Raw genomic sequence first — 23099 nt, forward strand, 5'->3', positions numbered from 1 at the left:
TGACCCTGGCTGGCCACTCCAGTTGCATGAAGTGGGCACATGGCTAGGCCCAGATATCAGGTTGTGACCACCTATGCCTACCTCAATGCTCAGCTGAGGAGCTGACAGACTGGGCTGAGTGGCTGCTCAAGGGTCAAGGCCACAGCCCGACACTCAGTGGTTGGCGTTCCGTTATAAAAGTGATTAGCCTTTCTGACTCTTCAGGCAAATTTCATTGAGTTCACAACCTGAGGATTTGACTTGGCACCGTAGGACCTGGAACCCAAAGTTCTGTATGCTTTCTGCTCCTCCAGCTGTGCAAAGGGCTTTCCTATTTCAACACAATGGACGCATCTACACATCGCCCTATGGTAACCTTGCTACAGCTCTGTGCTTTAGTACTTCCTTTTGGAGGTATGTGTGCTTTTTTTTTTAGGGCCTCAGCTACCAGGTCCACTCTGGCACCTATAAGGTGGAACAGGATCCTCTTTAGTACTTTTGGAAGTACTAAAGCTTCAGTACGAATGGTTACTGCGCCTTGCGCGCAACAAACAGTTAGATTTTGCCGCTATGTTGCAGTGTACTATATTGGGGGAGTGTGCTGCTACGGTGACATAGCTGGCTATCACATGTAGACCCACGTGATTGCTACGCTGCCATAGCACACCACATGGTGACGTAGTGTATCTCTGCGTCATCACAGGGCAACATGGAGACACATCCAATGAAGCAGATCCTGTTCTACCTTTTAGGTGCCTGAGTGGACCTGGTAGCAGAGGCCCTGGAAAAAAAAGTTATCATACCTACTTTTGTAACACACCATTGCTTTACTGTGAAGACTGTCACAAATAACAGGAAGGGGAGCCAACCACCATTTGTGTACACTTTTTCAGAGAATCAAGCTGCATGGAGCAGGCTCCCACTTAGTTGCCTAGTAAGTGCAATAAGATCTGGCTCTATGGCTTTTTGCCTGCTTTGTCATTCAGCCTTTTTATCCCTTCCTGTCTCCCAGAAGGATCTGCCTTCCACATGCTACAGTGGATGGATGAATCCCTAATAAAATGCTTAGTGAAACTAGCTGGCCAACTGCAACATACAGAGCCCTCATTTCAAGCTGCGTCCATTATCCAGCATGCAATATGTCATGGTAAGTGCTATGAATGGAATTTCATTGTATTTTCAACACATTCATAGATGCACTAAAAGTGAAATGTCAAGTCTGAGTCTTTCCAGCCTTCAGTCACCAAATAGACATTAGTATTTCTATAGCATCTTTCATCTTGTCTCAGAAATACTTAATCAGTATAATGTAGCCTCCCATCACTTTATGAAGACATGCGAGTATTGCTGCTCCCATTTTACAGATAAGGGCACTTCAGCTTAGAAAACTTGATTTGGTGAAATAGAGAAGCCAAGGCAGAGGTAGAGCTACAACTCATCATACTGATTCTTATGTTTAATTTACAGAACTATCCCATTGTATACCAGCTGAGGGTCTAATGCAGGGGTGGGCAATTATTTCGGCTGGTGGGACACTTAATGAGTTTTGGTGAGCTGTCAAGGGCTGCACACACAAAATCTTTCAGAATATATCATTTTAACAAACTGTAGATAAAAAACAAATCACATATTAAAAATCAAACATCTACTATAACATATATTAATTTTATTTCAAAAAATAATTTTTGTCCTGATTTGTTTTGGGGTTGTTTTTTTTAGTAGTGTATATAGAGGCGATTACATAGTAGCTCAAAATAAAGTCTAACTCTTGTATATTGTGTGTGTAGTGGGGGTGAGCATGTGTGTAGGGGGCTGCCAGTACATTAGGTCCTGGGAGCCAGCCGGGGTGGGGGGAGGGAGGAAGGAAGCAGAGGGCCAAGGAGTGCATGCAGCAGAGCTTGCCTGGGCAGCGCAGGTGTGGTTTACTTCCCATCCCATCCCATCCAACCCGTGGCTACCCTTGTGGTGCTCCTCATGGGACCAAGCCCTAGCCAATCCCACCCCGGGCAGCCCACTCCTGCCTGCACCAGCCAGTGTGCATAGCTTCCTGGCAAGGCTGCAATCCGCCCATCCAGCCATCTGCAGGTGGCTACTCATCATGCTGGGTGGGCAGAGTAGGTGGAAGGCAGCTGGAAGCTGGAGCCCCCCATGCTGAGGCAGGAGCTGCCTGGCTGCAGCTTCCCCCTGGACTGGCTGGGCACATCGTGCCTGACACACACCCTTACGGTAGCCTCCACTTTTCCGCACTACCTGATGCCTGGAGTACTTTGGTGGCTGCAGCAGCAGCTGGAGCAACCCTGCTGGGAAGCTGTGTGTGCTGGCTGGGGCAATGCTGTTGGCTGACATGGGGTGGATGCAGGCAGGAGCACAGCACGGGCTGCTCCAGGCAGGGCTCAGCCCCATGCAGAGCACTGTGGGAGCAGCTGTAGGCAGGATACAATCAACTGGTGGGCCAAATTCAGCCTGCAGGCTCTATTTTGTCTGTCTCTGTTCTAGTGCTTAGTCTTCTGTTTTAGCCATCTAGCAATGTGATGAAAGTCCTTAAACAGGACAGACAAAGAGGTGGGCATGTGTAAAACACATTTCTCACCATGTGGAATATAAAAGAAACTATTTTGAGCATATTTCAGATCACAAACATGATCATTCTCCCTACTTCCCTGGACTGAATATTTTAGTCCAAGCCATATGGCTGCATTGGCCTTCAATCGCTAAAAGAGGTTGCAAACTTTTGAAGCAAGAAGTTCCACCTGGGTTGATTTCAGATGCACCCACTGAAAAACAGCTAGTTTTCTCATCCTTAGTCCTTAATAAATGATTTGGAGCCCTTGGGAATGTAGATCTTTGAGAATTCAGCCAGTAATCTCTGAATTCCTGTTTGAGATAATGAAAGGAATATTACATTAGCAGCTGAGATAATAAGTAGCTCTGTGCCCAGTGCATTTGCTCAATGATCCTTAGATCCTTTCAGTTTTACCAAGTAAAAAGTATATTTGTGGTCGATAGAAATGCAGAAAGAGTCTGCATCTTTCCCTGACACCACTCTCCAAGGAAAGGGGGAGCTACATTTCAAATTCTTTCCCATTCTGACTCAAGAGGAATTAGGAATGAAAGGATCTAATGAGGGAAAACTCAAACCTACTTCAATCCTTGCATCAAACATCTTAAAACAGAGAAAAACCTTATTTGGTGTTTGGCTGCCTGAAGGCACAAATCCTGCATAGAGCTTTTGACATATTTACATATTTATGAACTAGATGGGGCAGTATGAAGGGCTAATCCATAGTTTGAGAAGTCCATGAACCAGCACATGCTTCACATAACTATTAGCCTCCCATTGCAGCAGCTTTTTCAGCAGAAATCATGCATGCAATTTAGCTGAAATATCCATGACAGTGATGGTTCATAACATGAGGAGGCCCTTTTATTGTCCTGTACAATTAGAATAGAGCATGTACTGGGAAAAGGCACGCTGAGACAGCCAGTAATGATAACATTTTGAAATGGCATCACATGCTTAGCTTGGTTTCAGACACTGCCCTACAAAATCAATTACAAATTAATGTTTTAATTGTTTCTCTTTGTTCTTCTGCTCCCTTGCCCTTTGTTGTAGAAAAGGTGAGGTCTTTGCTGAAATGCCACATTAAGGACATTCAATGCTACATAATGAATTTTCTCACCCACCAAGAGATTCGCTTCCAGCAGCTGGGCATTTCCACCATCTGCAAATTACAGGAAGGTATGTCCCATGATCCCTCAGTCCTCAGTACCAGTATATAGGATACAAGGCACAGCTAAATCTTGACTGTTTGTGTCAACGTGCTACATTTGCTGCATTAGAGCAAAAATTTCACATGCAGTCCTCATCACTGGAAGAGGTATGTAATTTTCCCTGACTCTTCACCCTTCAAGAAGGGTGTATCCAGGGGTAGCAATCACCTTGGCCCTTTTAAGACATGATTAGTTAACAAAAAAGAACATTTTTCACAGATTAAAGATGATGGCATTTGAGTGTTTGAAAATGAAAAGGCTTTATCATGAGTTGTCCCTGATGAAGGAACATAGAAGGCCAATTATATAACTTTATTCAGTATTACAGGTGGGTGTGTTCTTTGTGTGACAAAGCTGCTTGTGCGATGAAACGAGGCAGTACTGGGCGAAGTTCAAAATCCATATCCAAAACAAATGCTGGTTTGATTAAACAAATGAGCAAATAGAAGCATGGATGGCAGTCATTAAAAATGAACATCTGCTACTACCTACGTAACTCCTATAAAACATGTACAAAGATCACACACCAGTTACCTTCTTGCTAGTGCTTCCTTGCTTAAATTGTCTTTATATAAGAGGTGGGGGGATGAATAATGGTCTTCCCTTATCACCTTTTTGTCTTTTACATAGGATCATAGGGTAGTAGGGCTGGAAGGGACATCAATTAGGTCAGCCTCTGCTCAGAGCGAGATTATCCCTGACTGAATCATTTCAATCAAAGTTCTAACTTGGTCTTGAAAATTTCCAGGGATAGAGATTCCTCAGCTTCTCTAGGCAGCCTGTTCTACTGGTTGACCAGCCTTATAGTCAGAAATTTCTTATTAATTTCCAACCTAAAATTTTTTCTGCTGCAGTTTGGGGCAGTTGCTTCTAGTCTGGTCACCTAGAGTGACAGAGAATAGTCAATCACCATCCTTTTCATAATTTCCATGCAGGTATTTAAAGACTTATCTAATCTCCTTTCAGTCCACGGGGGGCATTGTATCAGGTTGACAGGCCTAAAGTTTAATCTGATTTAGTATCAATGAAGCTTTCTGGACAATGCTTTCCCATTTCTGGAAAGCTATCTAGTTCATAACATGAGGACAGTAAAATATATTTAAAAATCTATATGACATATCATCCTCTGAAAGATAGTAATATAAAAATCTGACTGAGCAGGCCTATCAAACCAAACAAAAAGGAAATTGGTAGAGCCCATCTCCTAGGACTATTCATTTATGTCCTTTAAAACTGTTATAGTATTTTTGGATGGAAAACTAGACATCAGACAAAAGAATGCATCCAAAATAATAAATAAATACATCACATATACATGTGCTCTGAGTCAGCTTCATGGCCTACCTGTATCATTCTGTAGTGTTTATATGAGAAATCGTAGCATTGCACTCAACCTTTTGAGATCTGGGGTGAATTGATCGGGGAAGATAAGTGGCATACCCTCCTATGAAGATGAAGCCCTAAATGTGGGGATAGTCTTTGTTTTCCTTTTTGTGGTAATGGAATATTGTGTATGTTTACTGGAGATTATAGCATATGTGTATCACGTATAACACAGTAAGGCATATACCTGTTTATTGTGGAAAGAATAACTAAATTCCATAGACATTTAATAGGAGGAGTATGTATTTTGGCAGGACACTTCATTTGTGTGGGCTGGATAATCACACACTGGTTTTCCTTTGTTCTTAGATCCAGAATTTTCATCAGCCATCAGGCAAAGTCAACTGATGGAGCATCTTGAGAGGGTCCATCAACAGACAGAAGAAACGCAAAAGCTTCTAAGGGTGGTTATCAACCACATGGACATTTAACTCCTTTGTTAGTCAGCCCATGGAAGCTTTAAGAAGAATGTACACAGGGTCTGGTCTTCTTTCAGACTAGATTTCATGCTGCCCTATTTGTTTACATCAAGAGAATGCGGTACAGTTACTTGTCTTTGTTCAGTGCCAGCTAGAGTTTGAACAGTGCTTCTATGCAGTGGCCGATGGCTTGCTCTTGACTTTAGAATGTGTTTTGGACCAAATCCTGAAGACTCTGAGTCTGAGTCATCATTGCTCCAGGGCTCTCTTTGCCAGCAGAACTGATGCAGAGAAAACAGCAACTATCACTCTAAGTCTGCTTGATGAATACTATTGGTGCAAGGAGTCTTTCTGGCAGTTTTGGAGGGTCCCCTTGCTCAAGTTTGCGCCTCAGTCTACAGAGCAGGCAGGGCAGGGGGAAGGGTCCTAAAGTTGCCCAGATGTGAGATAGATGTGTCCAGTCCAGTCTTTCACCTTTAGTAATTCTGCACTCCACAGAATTCTGCAAAGAAGCTGGAGAATACAGTCATGGAGGCATGGTGTGAGGCACCCCATTGCATCATACTTACGTGTGTCAAGGGTGGATCAAGCTGAATAGGGAAAGTGCAAAGTGCCTTCTTTCAGTCTATAGCAGTCGTCCAGGGATGATGCTCCCACTCATGATCTGACTGCTTCCTTGCACCCATTGTTAGCACCCTGTAGTTCCAACCTCCAAACTGCAAATCTTGAAGACCTTTGATCTCCCAAACTGCATTAACATATTAAAAATGCCAACTCCCCCCCCCCCCCCCCCAAAAAAAGACCCCTATGAAAGAATGCACATAAGAAAGTATCTTGCAGTCTTGCTGGTGTAATCCTAGACCTTCTGTGCTCTTTGGTTGTCCTCCATTGTTAAACTGGATTGTAGGTCTACTTGTCCTGGAAGCATCTTCTATTGTACTATGTAAATAACAATAAACCATTGATTTCAGAAGTGTTACCCTCCCGTAAGGACTGACACCACCTTAGTAAATATAGATACATTTCCCAGATGTGTGAACAGAAGTGAGACAAGCTGCTTTGCTCAGCAAGTGCAGTTTGGGTCACAAGTAGAATACCAGAGGGTTTATACACTCTCATGGACAGGGACCAGAGCATTAATTGTCAGCCAGGGTGCCATGGCAACCTGAGGTGCCACAAGGTCCTTTGAAGGGTTCTGTGAGTTGTGAAGAGATAAGAAAGGTATGAGGCGATAAACTGGTCAGTGCAGGTTCAGGCTTGTTTATGCCTCCCCCAATGCCTGGCCCCTGTGCCATAACTGAGGAAAAGCAAGTGGGGCAACCACCTGGGTATTAACTCAGGGTGCAGAACAGGGCAAAAAAAGTGTTTGCTGTTGGCAGTCCTGTAATTACAAGAGTGATCGCAGTGGCAAACAGAAATGTCCGCTGCCCTGTGTCCCAGGTGCCTGATCGCATCCTGGTGGTGTTGTCTGGTCATTTTCCGAGTAGGTAAGCACTGTAATATATAAATTCGTTTTTGAAACTTGGCACCGCTCAATTCACAAAAGTTATAATGGAGGGGTGCTTCAAGTCCAACGAGAGATACCTTGAGTCCAAGAAGGTTGGCAAACCACTGGGAGAGGAATCTTTCCCCAGAAGCATGAACATGTTCTTCCTTAACTTTTGGCTTCACTTCCCTGAATCTCAGACATTTTGCAAAACTGGTTGCTATTCTTCCAGGCTCTGAAGGAGAGAAGAGGACAACTACTTTTGTCCATCTTGAAATTTATTTTCTGTGGGGCATTATTTACTCATCCATCTAAAGGTCTAGTACCTTCTTTTGATGATACAAGAACTTAGAGAACCCAGCACTTTCTCAGTGTAAGAGAAAGATATGAAGTATGTATGCTGGCAAGGACCTGGTTCCAGGAGGGCCATATACCTCCCAAACCTACTGACTTGCACAGGCACTGCTGAGACTTGCTCTCCCTCCCCTCTGCCCCCCAGCCTGGGATTAGGCCATTGGTTGTCAAAACCTTTCAGCCTATAGAGATGTAGGAGTCTTTGGCAATGAGATGCGAAATGAAAATGGGGGGTGTGGGGCCGATATTTGGAAAAGCATGGAAATGAAGTACTCAGCAGCTGTTGTGGTAGCAGCATGGCACCTTAGAAAAATCTTCCTTTGGGCTCTTTTTATTGTTACTAATTGGTTCCTTATAACAGTAAAATCTTTTTGCCAATTAGCAGCTAAGACACAGCTTACTCAAATCTTCCTATAGAAAAATAAAAAAAAAATATTAAGCAGGGAAAACAGGAGCCATGTTTAGACACCCAGGCTTATGTAAAGTGAAGAAAAAATTTCCATTTCCACACACAATATTCAAGAACTTTTTTTTTAAATTCTCATCTTGCAAGATGGCAAAACACCTAACTACAGAGTGTTAAATTTATTAGCAGATGTAGTATGAAGTTCTGAAATGGCATGGTCACAAATTGAATAAGTAATTCCAGGGAGAATTGGATTTAAAACCTTAGTACAATGAACTATTCTTCAGGTGAACTTATATTAATTGCAGAAAGAAGGCTATACTACTGTAGGACACAGGACAATATGTTAGGAACAAGAAAGAAGTACTCACATTAAAATCAGCTCATCTGGTGCTTCCTATTGTATTAGTAGTTTTAGCTAATCATATATAACTCTAGCAGAAAGGAAAATGGGACATCGCCCAGTGGGAATGAGATGATGAACAGAAGAGAGAAAATGTAAGATAAACTAAAATTTAATGATGAATAACCCTGCTTTGGTGATGCAATGATTAATGTAATGGACAAAATTGCTAAAGAGCACTTCCGTGAGCACTTTATTTTTGTGCTGTGAGACTTAATTAAAGCAATGAGGTGAATCTGTTCAATCCACAACAATAATCTAGTTGCTATGAAAGATTATGACTCTACACTTTCTAACAATTTAAGTGAGGCTTTTACAATTTCTATATCTGTCCTACTGAATTAGTCACACAGCATCTGACTGTGCAGATGGTTGAAACAGAGATGGCAGCAGTTATGAAGCTGACTCTATTAAATAGCACGATCACCTACATCTCTTAACAGCCACCCCCTCCCCACCACCTTTGAAAGAAGATCAAAAGTTACTTTTTCTTTCAATTCAAAATCCTCTTGTAAATGCAGATGGGTCAAAACCAGTACTTTGAATCTCAGCTTCTTTGAATTTTTGTAGAATACTGATCCAAATCCCTAAATCTGAACATACCACCTATTGTTTGGATTAAATGTCAAACCACAAAAGGAAAAGTGTCCCAGTTCAACAAAGGACTTAAGAAAGTGCATTACATAAAGGACTTCCATAAGTCATATTGATTTCAGTGATGAATCAAGGGGTTTGGTCTAAAATCTAATGAGAACAATTTATGATATCTCAAAGTGTAATTCAATACCCTTAAATTTAATTTGAATCTAGTTTTGCATATCAACTCCTCAGCCCAATCCTAGTTGTAAATGATCCCATACTATTTGCCTGACAAAAAGATCAGAGCAGTGGGAGCCAGCGTTTCTGGCAGGCATGTCACAAATTAAGCCTTGTGCCCTCTCTCTAAATGCTGCTCCCCCTGCTTCATCTGTTACTCTGCTTCCTGCCCTGCGCTCCCTGTCCTATCTGCTATTCTGCTTTCTGTTCCCTGCCCTATTTGCCACTGTGCTCCCCAATCTATACACAGAGCTTGCCTGTGGCATGTGTACTGCAGGTTGGCCCCATTTGGATTAGAGGCCGAGAGTAGCTGTAACAAACTGGTCCCTGGTTCAACCTAACGTAACATGACAACCAAAAATATAAAAAAGTATAAATATTTCAAACAAATTTTATTTGGTTCTTACATGCTATATAGATTCAAAGAAATAAAACTACATGTGTTTAAGTATAATATTTATATACATGGAGACCTGTGAAGAAAGCGGAAAAAGAACCCAATTAATTTTGTTATAGCACAAACTATTACTGAGACATTCTGACCGAATGGTTTTATGATCTGGCAGGTAAAGTATCTCGTAAGTGAACTCCCCAGGACTTAAGACCATCTCCTTTATAGTAAGACACACATCTTGCAGCTGTATTAAGTCAGCCCATTAAAACATTCTTACTAAAACAGTTTCTCTATTAATAGATTTTCTGCACTTTTGCTCCTGATAGGCCTGATCCAGTGCCCAGTGAAGTTCATCAAAAGAATCTTCCTGGGGCACATCCTCAGCTGGTGCGAACGACTGTAACTCCTCAGTTGACGCCAGCTGTGAATTTGCCCCGTTGACTTCAGTGAATACTGCATCAAGACCTGGTACGATCTCTCAAGAACAATGAATAAGTAGTAATTCCTACTGATCAGAGCACTGTTCATAAACACAAAAAGTCCAGGATTTTAGTCATGCTCAGCAGCAGCAAAAGTGACATGGGTGGGATGATGAAAGTGAAACTGGTGTTGGTGGGATAAAGAGGAATGGTAAGATTCTAGTCACTATCCTACAGTAAAATGTACTGCATTTTAAAAATTCACATTAAACAAACAAATAAAGCAGCAACTGACCCATTATTTTCTGTTTGCTCTGAAACGAGCAAAACTAAGAAGCTCTGGGATCTTCTCCCACATTCGAGTTTTCACACCATCTTCATCATCTGGTAAGGCAAAGAAAACTCCCTCCATTGTTGGGAACAGCAGCATTCCACAGGAGTTGGAATTGTGTATGTGTAGCTTTTACAGTGGAGTGAACATGAATGTAACTAATAAAACCAAGTTTGTAATATCATTTTATTACATTTTTCTAATTTATTCAATTAAATTATTTATTTTTGTTTACTGAACAAAATCCATAAATACATCATCTAGGAGAACAACAGGTTTTCCTTGTGTCCATGAAAAAATAACGCTCTCAAATTTTCACATTTTAAAACCTGCTCCATTTTGTTTCTTTTTTTTCCCAAAGAAAAGGTAAGAAGAGCATAGTGACATCTGAATTTACAGAATGTCCATGTCATAGGTTACATTTACAAGAACCTGATACAGAAGCCTACGCTTTGCCCCCATAATTAAGAGTTCTCTGCAATAACATTTAAACCAACAGGTTTAAATGAAACACCATGTTAGCCCTACTTGTAGGGCTCTGAGGTGTTCATTTTTCAAGTATTAGATCCAGAAAATGTAAAAGATTCTTTGCCAATTTTTACATTTATATCTTTTAAAACCAAATACCCATCTTCAAAAAACAAAACAAAAAAATCAGGCCCTTTGCCCCTATCAGCCCATTACTTTCAGATTCCAGTGTCTTCGTCTTAAAGATGCAGAAAGTATCCATTTACTAAATAAAGAGGCTTGTTGGAAAAAGCAATTTTAAGTAATGCACATGAAGCGTGATTTCTAATGGTGAAAACTATTAGATAGAAAGGTATTCCAAATCTATTCCCCATCATTTCTTCTGCTGGTTTTGCTAAGGTCCTCTCAAAAAGATATCCAATAAATCTTTAGAAAAACTGGAGAGAAAATAAAACACTCCTTCATAGTATGGAAGGAAATCCACCGGCTGCAGAGATGCTTACTTCACCTTTGGTTGCTCAGAAGAAATGGTTAGATAACCTCTGTAATAAAAGGTAGTAAAAAAAGAACAGATTATCAGACAGGAATGATATTTATCCAAAAATCCTGTTTACATAGCACTTTCAGTGACTGACCCTTTTGCTCAAATTTTCTAAGCACTGAGGAGGAAAATGTTGCCACCTCTGTCTGATTTACCTTGCAATATTCATGCTTCTGTTCATACCCAATAGATAAAAAGTAACAGTCTGCTGCTTTGCACTGACTGTGGCTGCAGACAAAACCTTCTGTAGCAAATATCAGAAAGTAACCTGATAAGGGGAGTTATTCAGAATTTGAATCACAAAAACAGCAGCCATATCCCACTCCCCTCCCCTCTCTGAAGAGCATACCACAGTTTTATATTTGAAGCTGTAGAACAGGCTGGCTGTTCTCAATCAGCTAATTGTGTATTCGCTATGCCATGCTGCCAGGTAAGAGCATCACACAAACATTTTAATGTAGCCTCACGAGGCAATGAATGCAGGGGTAACTAGAAACTCTGAAATTAAACTTAAGATTCAACACAATTCCCATAGTACTCTGCATGTACACACACCTTTGCAAGTGCATAGTAAGACATGTTCCATGCTCCAAAAAGCTTACAGCCTAAGGGGCTTAAATTAGCGATCTGGTTATATACATCAATTAAATACTTCATATTTTCTGTCAATTACAATGTGCAATATTACAATATTACAATTTTTTAATGATGTAGAGCAAACCTACCTGCTGTTTGATGTGTTTGAACAGTATCTACCTGAGGCAATAGAGTCCCCTTATCATCAAAGGCTAAAATTGGATTTAAAGGAATTCCAGGGCTATTGCTTCCATCATTGTTCAAGGAATCTAATCTGGATGGTTTAGATCCAATGGGTAAGTTTATGATCTCTTCAAAGTTGTCATTCTGCACAGACATTCCATTCTCATTTGGGTTTTTTTCTGGATTGAAATTACTAGAAGCAAAAATATAAATATAACTTCCTAACACAGGTTCATATGTGTGTCTAACACACAATCAAAAACTGAAACCCAATATTCCTCACATTTTAGAGGATGTTCAGTTCCCAAAGTTGTTGGGGCAGTGGTGAGCTAATGAACCAAGCATTACATTTCACTCTTATTAGCAACCCAAATTTCTTTTCTCCCTAAAGCAAATTTCTGTTTTTTAGGAAAAAAAAGATATCTCAGTGGACTGAAAAAAAGGCCCTCAGCACTCTAGCATACCCTTCATTAGAACCTGGATAATGTCTACATGAATATATTCCAGCTGATCTGTCAATATCAAGATATCACACTGAAAGAAATGCATTCTGAACGAGCAAAATTACAAGTGGAAAAGACCGTGTGAATCTAGAGTGATTTAGTGCCTTCTAAAACTCAGTTACTCAACTAATAGTCATACTACATACATATCACAGAGATAATCTTCAGACCTGTTCTGTTCAATAACGTTCCATTGCAGTGCAGGAGATGTATTCAATGCACTTGCTGATTTTATGTCCATATGTTATACCTAGGTATGACAGTCGACTTCACGCACATTATAGTAATGGAAAGTGATTGATGACACCGTTTGTTTTCTGTTATGTCCATTCACTGTGGAAAATGCAGATTTTGTCCTCTGAAAGAGCAAAACGTGGGAAATCATGGGTTTCCCCTTGTAGGCTGGCAAAGTTCTGGCCTGCAAGAAGATGTTTGGGGCTAGGGGGAGCAGGATGCAGGGGGTGCATCACATGCATGTGGCCAGCAATACAGCCAGGCAACAGAAAGCAACTCCCTCAGCTGTCCGCAGGTAAGTCTGTAGGGGGTGGGAGGGGGCATGGGGCTGGGAGTGGAGCAGCCTGAGGCCCCCATGGTGAGGGAGAGAGTGGGGCAGGGTTGGTGGCTGGTACTGGGGATGCTGCCCAGCTGGGGTGGTGCATGGGGCCCAGGGCCAGAATGCACAGCTATGGGGGCCCAGCTGGGGAAGTGGGACAGAGCCACAGGCGGCTTGTCCAGGTGGGCAGGGAGGAGTCTGGCTCCCCACCGCTGTGCACACTCCATGCTGCCACTGCTGCTGCTGCTGCCTTGCTATGGTGGGGAGGGAGTGCATTGCCACAGCAGCATGGCTGTCATGGGTTTCTGGCAGTGGCGGCAGCACCACCAAACCTCTCCACCTTCCTATACTGGGCTTAACTCACTGGCCCGCAGAGGCCCCAGGAGGAGGGCAGCAGAGTGGGGAGCCCCGAGACCTGCAGCAGGCAGGCCCACATCCTCCCCTGTCCCTATAGGCTCTGCTTAGTTCTGCTCAGGCCATGACACCTGTGGGAGGTGGGGGAGGCAGGCATATGTCCCACCTTTGCATTTTGAAAAGGTGGTCACCCTACTAACACTATCCTAGCAGGATAATGAGAGCAATAAGGCTAATCAAAAGAAAGCAATGAATCACTAGAATCAATTGCTTATTTGGCTCCTTTCCCTTTTATTTTTCAATTTCTTTGTTCACATGGATGTGAAATGGGATTTAGGTCTTGGCCCCAGCACACAGACCTGTAGCCTGGGTCTCTGAGCAAGCAGAGTTCTAGAGTAGGAGAGCACAGACCACAGTAATAAATAAATCAGCCAAATCCTCCCTGCTTCTTGACTTGGGCTCCATTGGGCAACTGGAGGGTTTCAAGCATTCTGAATCCAGAAATTCAATCCATAGACTATTTAAAATTATGCAATTACTAGAGGCCAAATCTTGACCATGCCCCCTACTCATCTTCCTAAGAGGCACTGATGGTGCAAAATACAACACAAGTTGTAATGGGGAGGCAACGGGGTACCAAATGGTACAAGATGTGTTGAGTTCAATCCTTGTACATCATCAAACACAAATCAGCATCAAGTGGTATGTGGGGAGTGCACATGGAGAGCTTTAGCCAGTGGATGCATCACTGTGCAGAGCAATTAGTTGTTAAATGTAATCTCTCTGGGAGGTAAGAGTGCAACAGCTGTAAAGGCTCCAAAAACCTGTGGACTACAGTGAGCAGCTTTGTTGTTGCTCCCATTCCCTAGGAATTCTGGTGGATACTTCCCTGTGCAAACCCATTTACTCAGGCTTTGCAAAAAGAAAAGAACTCAAGCTATTGTATCAAAGCCCTCTAAAACCAAATACAAGACCTTTTTTGGCTTAAGCCAAACCTTATTTAACATATAATCCACTTCAGACATTTACGAAAGATACTGAGTCATTCAGCAGCATCATTTTCCATGTTGCTGCTTTTCTTTGTATAGTATACTACATGCCTTCTATTTCTGTTGATGCTGGTAGGTCGTATTTATTCCTTTCTCACTCTGCCTGCTTGCAGGTTCTTTCTACACTGAATATGATGCTACCTGACAGTCATTATTAGGGAGGCACATATTGTATTATAATCATCAAGGTGCATTTAAAATGGAGAAATAATTAGCATTTAGTAGCTGCCTTATGCAATTACAAAATGGCTTTATGCAGTTCATCTAGCATGGTTCAGTGTTCAGTGTCACTGCCAGAACTTTTCGCAGCAGGAACATCCTTGTCAGTATGACAGGAGGCTAAGAATCCCACAGGCATATGGAGAGATGGATGGAGGATGAGTTCCTCTTTTAATTAGTGCCAATCATACTGCAGTGCATGCTGGCCATAATGGTCTGTTTGCCAGCTTCTCATATTCTGATTTTTCATTGATATTTTGGCAGTACCTGCATAAAACATGATCACACAATGAGATAATTTGGCTTTCTGCACGGCAATATGAGAAGAGCGAATACTGAAACTGAGATAAACTGACAGATCAAGCCAAGTAACACCGGCTTTCACTTGGCTAACTACAAATGTTGGCAAAGACCGGGCACAGTCATAACAAGTATGAGCCCTTTAACGGATTCTGAAGTTATGTGACAAGGTTAGGTGTGTGACCTGAGGTAGCAGGGAAGGGGAAGAAGGCAGGAAGCTACATTTAGATTTCAAAGTAGAATGGGGAGAGAGACTGGAATCCCTAAAACGAGACAAGAGACAGAGTTGTGAGAGCCATGGGATATGCGACAGACATGAAGGAGAAGAAGAAGGTGCAAATTGCCTATAAAAACCAAAGCAAAGATAAGACCTGCGGGACTGCCCTCACCACCTGGGATGACCTGCAGATCTCTCAGAAAGACTTTCTGAATACCTGACTGCAAGCAGACACTCTTGCCCTCAGGCTTATGTAAGATTTATGGAAGGCTTTCTGTTCTTTTTGGCTTACTATATTGCATTTTAAGTTAGGCTAAGTTGTGTATGTTGCCATTGTGTCTTATCCGGCTGTGTTTTAGCTTAGGTGGAGTTTTTCTGTTGTTCTTTGCTGTATGCCTGACATTGCAAATTGCTGTGCTCAATAAACACTCTCTTTTAAGAGAATGGATTATTCTTGCCTAAGTATTTTATGACTTCAATACCACTACCTAATGTCTAATATTAAGTCTGGTAACACAAATACCACATGGATGTCAACAGAAACTGTACAACTTGTCTCACGGCTACGTGGCACTGCTAACATCAAATGCCTAACTTCCAAAAACCACTGCCATAGAGGAATAAAGGTTTCTAATTAACAGGAAAATTTTCTGTCTCATGTCAAGTACCTTATAAAGCAGGTGCAGGCAAAATTCAGCCCACGGGCCAGATTCGACCCACCAGGCCATTCTATTTGACCCCATGTAGAAGCAAGGAGTTGGCTTGGTCCAATGGAGCACGACTCTGCAGCTCCCAGCACTCCAGCCAGGAGAGATTGGGCCGGGCAGGATCCATGCTGCCACTTGCGGCTTCCAGCACACCTTTCAGCAGCTGTGTGCCATTGGGTCAGTCTTGGCTGGCTCCATTCCAGCGTGTGGGGCTCCCAGCGCTGCAGCTTGGAGTGAGTGCCTTCAGGCTGGGCTGGCTTCATGCCTCTATGTGCAGCTCCCTGCTGGAGGGCTGGAAGCCCCATGTGGAGGCATGGAGCTGGCCTGGACCAGCCTAATGGTGCACAGCTCTCACTTGTAGTGCTGGGAACCCCACATGCTAGCAGGGATACCCCCCCTCCCCTTCTCAAAGCCCACACACAGCCTCCCACAAATCCCACACCCCCCCAACCACACCCCACACACAACATACAAGACTAAGACTGTTTTGAGCTATTATGCTATCACCTCTATATATACTATGCAAACCACATGTAAATCAGGACAAAAATATTTGTTGGAAATAAAATTAAAACATTTTATAACACATATTTGATATTTAGTATACAATTTGCTTTTTCCCCCTCAATTCCAAGATGGCAAACCTCCATCTAGCAAAGGTCAAGGGTTAGGGGAAGGACTTCTGGTCCCAACATGACAATCAGGGGGCAGTGCACTTGTCTAGAGGCATTGCTACCCTTGCAGCCCTCAAGAGCTCAAAAAAGTCGGTAAGTGGCCCTCGAGGTGAAGTAATTGCCCACCCCTGCTTTGAAGTAATCAAAGCTTGTTAACACCTTGAACAGCTTATAGATCAACATCTCCACTCTAAAAGCATGGCACTCCATATTGCATGGAGGAGAAGTAATGTTGTAAATGCACAATTATTTCAAGAAAATTATTTTCTGTATGAGGGAGAGGGAGCCTCTCAAGAACAACTAAAAATTGCCCTTCCACATTAAAATTTCATCACTAAAATGCTTGCTGGCAAATAAGATACTATATTTTCAAATAATACTGCAAAGACTACAAGTGCTATTTTTACAAATTTAATCCCTACAACTGATCAAAGTGGGTAACCTCAGAACACTGTGGGAACCGTTTCCTTACAGACCAACAATGGAGAGTGGTGTTTACCTTTAACCAGCTTCAGCAAATGCATGGGACTATCAGGAAATAAACAATTATTTTTAACATCCTTCACCCTTTACACTCCCGATGATGTTCTCACCTGTCCATATTTACAGTAGGTGGATGAGAAATAACCACATGTGCACAGGTTACTGGCTGTCCATTGTGTGGCGATTCTGTTGCCCGTTGAAGCTGAGTGCTCATGACAGATTGTAATGGAGACGTAGGACTGGTTACTAGCAGAGAGAAGAAAGAAAGAAAACAGTTTGCAAAAATGTAAAGCAATAAAATCTGCCAAGAAAAATAGGATTAAAAATCCCTTCCATCCAGATTGTGTATAGTCAAGAAGACTCCAGTCTGTAACTACCCATATTGGGACTGGTTTTCACAGCAGTAACTAGGGTGGGGAGCTTGGGGCAGCTGCCCCAGACGCCAACTTGGGAGTGCCTCGTGGAAAAAAAAATGGATGTTGGCAGCTGCACGATCATGCCAGTGACACAGGCCACTGGAAGCCACAGCTGCCCTGGGCTCCTGGCCGCGTCATTACGCCTATGGATGTCTACCTTCACACATTAATAGAACTTCATAATAAATGAAAAAGCACAATCTCAGTGTGAAATGTTTCTTTGGAACAGCAGTGAGCTCCTATTTTTAAAGTGTTTTCTATAAAACGTGTTCATACAGAGACATTCATACAGACTTATGCTTTACGCATCCCTCACAAAGAAAACACAGCCAAGATGAAAGACGTTGCCGCTCTATCTGAAATCAACAAAAACTCAGCAAATGCAGCAATTTTGTATTGTATCAAGATATGGGGAGCGCCTGGGGCACAATTAATACCCCATAGGTACTACCATTTATCTCTCAGTTGGGAACCATCTCAGCAAGGACTGCAAAACCCAAGCCCAAGATGTGGAGAGAGGAGGATGCATTTTCAATCTTAAGTATAGTGTTTGCAGCTTTTGTCCATTTAAGATGTAATACGAAATGAACGTTGTTCTGTGGTTGATTTCCACTTTGTATGAAAAAAATATGCTACACTGTTTTAAAAGGTTAAGTGGTGGAGGTTCTTGCAATGTGTATGAAAACAAAAATGTTAATATGCTGCGGCTGGAAATTGCTGCACTGACAGTGATCTGCTCATCCAAAGAATGAGCAATGCAAGCTTCTTCACGTTTCTCTACTCGAGCACCTCAAATCCAGATTTATGGGTAGGCGGCCACCTCCACAGTTCAGCCACAACGGGCAATGACTCCTTGGTTTCCCTGCTGGTACTGCCACGTGTGGAAGCTTGTTTTGTGACATGAAACCTGTTCACCGGAATCTGGGTTCAGGCCTCTTAACTCGTATCATAAAGCAGCAGAGAGCTGTTCAGTGCTGTAATAATGGAAGGATACTAGTGACCTATTATGGATTTTACCTGCCAGCTTGGAAGGTGAAAGAAATAGTATAGTCTGTTTTCAGTTGCCTTGAGGCATCTACTTCGTCTGAAAACAACTCCATGTGCATAATGCCTGTGTATAGTCTTAGCCTATTCAGAAGAGGCCCACATGCAAGGATTTGAAGTGATGTAATCACTTCATACTCTATCATAAGTAGGGATCTACCTAACCCGAGAGGCCTCAGTGGCCCTGCCTCTCACCACTGATTAGCTGTGAAGGCTGTCTGTCATATGCTGTCCAATTGAAGAGGGGTGGGGCCACATGACAGGCAGCCCTCTCAACTAATCAGCAGCGAGGGGTGGGGAATGAGTGGCAGCAGACATATGGAGCTACCCTTTGTGCTGGCAGTCCTCCCTTCCTGGCCAGCTGTGCAGCTGGGCTGCAGCACCATGAGGTCTGATGGCTCCCTCTGGGAGATGGTGGCAATTTCAAAATAAAACCATTTGGAGTGTAGTGAGTGGGAAACTACACAGTAGTGGGGACCACTGATGGTAGCACCGTTTAATGCCCCCATCACTTAAAATGTAAAGGAGTGATAGGGTCCAGTAAATGATCACTGCACAAAATATGGCTCTCTTTCAAAATTGCCATTACTTTCTGAGTGGTGTTGGTTATAGCTATGTTGGTCTAAGGACATAGACAGACAAGGTTCTTTGGGTAAAAGTGATAGCTTTTGTTAGACCAATTAAATAGTTGGGAAAAATTTTCTTTGCAAGCTTTCGGGCACAAACACCCTTCTTCGGGCATAAGGAGAGTCATTACTTTCTGAAGCATCCTCCTATTTGTTATTTAGCCAAAGTACTCAAAAACATTGTCCCTGGAAGCCTACCATAATCTGTCCTTTAAATCTATTGCCAAACTATTTAAAATGCCCACTTAGCTTGATAAATGATAGTGACATCAGAGCAACCCCAGGCATTAGCTGCTTATGGTGTTGCAGGTTGTTCCCAAGAGAAGAAACAGCAGAAAGAGTCAGATGTTTTTGTGGTGTAACCTATTTATTTACAAAGCCTGTTCAAAGTCCCATTTCCCTTACGGTAGCAGGAAGTAGACAGAAGAAAGTGTCTTTGTTTCCAGTGCCAAACCCATTCCAACCAACACTTTTTCAGCTGGAAAAAGCACTCACACTTTCTCTCTCTGTCTCTCGGTCTCTCTGTTTTTGTTTAGGGCTTGCTCAGCCTGTATCTGATGTTGCCTCTTTCAGCTTCTCTGATTTTATCACCTCTCTTTCCTGAGCACACAAACATAATAACAGCCAGTGAAAGCCCACCTAGTGGGCACAGAGGTCTTTTTTTTGACAGGTAAATGACTATTTGTTGGTGTAGCTCTTGCTTCTGGTACCTAATTCCATGAAGAAACAATTATTTCTTATAACTCTCTTAAAAATGAAAGGCAGCAGTTGTTCCAAGTCTGTTAACAGTATCTATTAAAATGTTTAGAAGGGGAACATTCAGAAGAATAGTTTATAGGTTAATATACCACTGCCTGTATCATTCAGTACACTATGTTGGAGACATTTATTTCAGGCACCTGTACTTTTCAGACTTAGCCATTTAGGTTAAAATTTTACAAACTGGTTATCTGTCTTAAGCCAACTGGGAGGGCAGGGGGATGGGTTGAAATTTCAGCCAAATCAGTTTACCTGTTTCTAAAGATGAGACTAGGGGAACATATGTTCTTTTCCAACATTAAAACTTTCTATTGTTTTTCTTTTTTTTTTGTGGAACATTTGAATTTTCCTACACTTTAAAGCAGGGATTTGAAATATGGCAAAGGCCTTTCTGTCACAACCATGACTTTTGCTATCCCCAAAGCCAAGTTATAAGGCTGAACATTCACATTTTACACCTTCTCAGCAGACACTTAATAGGATGCAACAGCCCAAACTAGATGTGGCTGAATTACTTTCAACCAATGTCTTTTTTACTGAAAAATGCAATAAAAAGTAACAACAAATTAAACTTAACAAAGTAGCAGTACAGATGGTGGTGGCATTCCCACATTACCCAAGTAGTTCTGGCCCTCACATGGGCTTCTAGGTATCCCAGTTTAAATCTCTTCTCTGCCTTTTGGGATTTGAACCCTAATCTTTTACCTCCCCAGGGGTGTCCTCACCACTAGACTCTAGAGACGTTCTTTCACATGCATGTGCTCTCTGACTAAAGGAATATTTAAACAATCCACGCAAAGAGGAATAGTATAAACAGTGGAGACTGCGAACACCCCACCACAGACTACATTTTAGTATGTATTTAGTTTACATTAAAAAAGCAATCAAGTATAACCTGAACATTTCTTCTTTTCATCTATGGAAAAGCTCCCATAGAACTCTAGTTATAGCATCTGCTTTAAACACCTCAGGATTTTAAGAAAGGGGAGGAAATACTACAAACCTTTATAAAAAAAAAAGCACATTATTAAGGTTGTAAAGTCAGGCACCCAAAAATTCAAAAATGCCAGAGCGAAGGTGGTCTGTGCAGTCTTAATGTGTCCCTGTTGTATGCACTGAGACAATCCCCAATATGTGATCACCTACAATTCCTCCATCAGCTCTCTGCCTTATTTTGTGTACAGAATGAATGGCATTCATTTACAGAGAGAGCATCTGTATGATATATGGTCCCAGCACCTTATTTATAGCACACTATTGAAACCCTGTTCTGAAGAACTATAAATTTCCTCATAGGCTCATAGCTGTAGAGTCTGAGAACTTCACAATGAATATATTTCCACAACACCTCTCTAAGACGAGCATATGTATTACCATTTTACAGACAGGAGAGGAAAGTCATCCTTCAAATTCTAGAGAGATCCATTCCAAAAAATAATCCCAAAATGCACAACTGAACCTGGTTCACATTATGCGTTTATGAAGTAATTTTTTGCCCTCTTGTACCTGAAACCTGTAGAATCATAGAAAGTTAGGGTTGGCAGAGACCTCAAGAGGTCATCTAGTCCAACCCCCTGCTCAAAGCAGGACCATCCCCAACTAGACCATCCCTGCCAGGGCTTTGTCAAGACAGCCTTAAAAACTTCCAAGGATGGAGAGTTCACCACCTCTCTACGTAACTTGTTACAATGCTTTACCACCCTCCTTGTGAGGAAGTTTTTCCTAATATTCAACCTAAATCTCTCTTGCTGCAACTTGAGACCATTGCGCCTTGTTCTGTCATCACTGACAACAGTCCAGCTCCATCCTCTTTGGACCACCCCTTCGGGTAGTTGAAGGCTGCTATTAAATCCCCTCTTAAACGTCTCTTCTCCAAACTATATAAGGCCAGTTCCTTCAGCCTCTACTCAGAAGTAATTTGCCCTGGCCCCCAAACCATTTTCATTGCTCTCTGCTGGACTCTCTCCAACTTGCCTACATCCTTTCTCTAGTGCAGGGCCCAAAAACTGGACACAGTTCCCCAGAAGTGGCCTCGCTGGTGCAGAATAGAAGGGAATAATTACTTCCCTTGATCTGCTGGCAATGCTTCTACTAATGCAGCCCAGTATGCTGTTAGCCTTCTTGACAACAAGGGCACACCTGACTCATATCCATCTTATTGTCTACTGTAATCCCAGGTCCTTATCTGCAGAGCTGCTGCTTAGCCAGTCAGCCCCCAGCCCGTATTGGTGCTTGGGATTGTTCCGTCCTAAATGCAGGACTTTGCACTTGTCCTTGTTGAACCTCATGAGATTCCTTTTGGCCCAATCCTCCAATTTGTCTAGGTCACTCTGAATCCTAGCCCTACCCACCAGCATATTTACTACGTCCCCCAGCTTGGTGTCATCTGTGAACTTGCTGAGGGTGCACTCCATCCCATCTTATAGATCATTAATGAAGATATTGAAGAAAACTGGCTCCAGGACCAACCCCTGGGGCACTCCACTTGATACCAGATGCCAGCTAGACATTGAACTACTGATTACTACCTGTTGAGTCCAATAATCTGGCCAGCTTTCTATCCACCTTACAGTCCATTCATCCAATCCATACTTCCTCAGCTTGCTTGCAAGAATGCTGTGGGAGACTTGCTAAATTCAATGTATATTATGTCCACTGCTTTCCCCACATCCACAGAGACAGTTATCTCATCATAGAAGACAATCAGGTTGGTCAGGCATGACTTTGCCCTTGGTGAATCCATGCTGACTGTTCCTAATCACCTTCTTCTCCTCCAAGTGCTTTGAAATGGATTCTTTGAGGACCTGCTCCATGATTTTTTCTAGGGACTGAGGTGAGGTTGACTGGTCTGTAGTTTCTTCTTCCCTTTCTTAAAGATGGGCATATTTGCCCCTTTTCCCAATTCTCTGGTACCTCCCCCAATCACCATAAGTTTTCAAAGACAATGGCCAGCAGCTCTGCAATCACATCAGCCAACTCCCTCAGCAACCTCAGATGCATTGCATCTGCTCCCATGGAGCAGCTTTTCTAAATAGTCCCTAACCTGTTCTTTCACCATGAGGGCTGCTCACCTCCTTCCCAAACTGTGCTGCCAGGTGCAGTAGTTTGGGAACTGACCCTGCCTGTGAAGTCGAAGGTGAAAAAGGCATCGAAAAAGGCATTGACTACTTCAGCCTTTTCCTCCTCATCTGTTACTAGGTTACCACCCTAATTCAGTAACAGACCCGCACTTTTCTTGACCTTCCTTTTGTTGCTAACATACCCTT

General features: G+C 42.4%; 2 protein-coding genes across 9 annotated transcripts in view; one reads left to right on the forward strand and one right to left on the reverse strand.

Moving 5' to 3' along the window:
• The window catches only part of LOC102558480 (uncharacterized), a 69582-nt gene extending 59237 nt beyond the window's left edge, over positions 1–10345 (forward strand). For both annotated transcript variants that reach the window (XM_019479673.2, XM_019479675.2), the window contains 3 exons: positions 992–1126; positions 3593–3718; positions 5443–10345. In XM_019479673.2, the coding sequence (XP_019335218.1) occupies positions 992–1126; positions 3593–3718; positions 5443–5564 (383 nt within the window). In that variant the 3' untranslated portion in view covers positions 5565–10345. The remainder of the gene's footprint in view (positions 1–991; positions 1127–3592; positions 3719–5442) is intronic.
• The window catches only part of MAP7 (microtubule associated protein 7), a 204440-nt gene continuing 190733 nt past the window's right edge, over positions 9393–23099 (reverse strand). For all 7 annotated transcript variants that reach the window (XM_059713421.1, XM_059713420.1, XM_059713417.1 and 4 more), the window contains 3 exons: positions 17099–17234; positions 11896–12122; positions 9393–11171 (listed from right to left, as the gene is read on the reverse strand). In XM_059713421.1, the coding sequence (XP_059569404.1) occupies positions 11161–11171; positions 11896–12122; positions 17099–17234 (374 nt within the window). In that variant the 3' untranslated portion in view covers positions 9393–11160. The remainder of the gene's footprint in view (positions 11172–11895; positions 12123–17098; positions 17235–23099) is intronic.

The sequence above is a fragment of the Alligator mississippiensis genome, chromosome 1 (genome assembly GCF_030867095.1).
Source record: "Alligator mississippiensis isolate rAllMis1 chromosome 1, rAllMis1, whole genome shotgun sequence".
Taxonomy (NCBI): domain Eukaryota; kingdom Metazoa; phylum Chordata; order Crocodylia; family Alligatoridae; genus Alligator; species Alligator mississippiensis.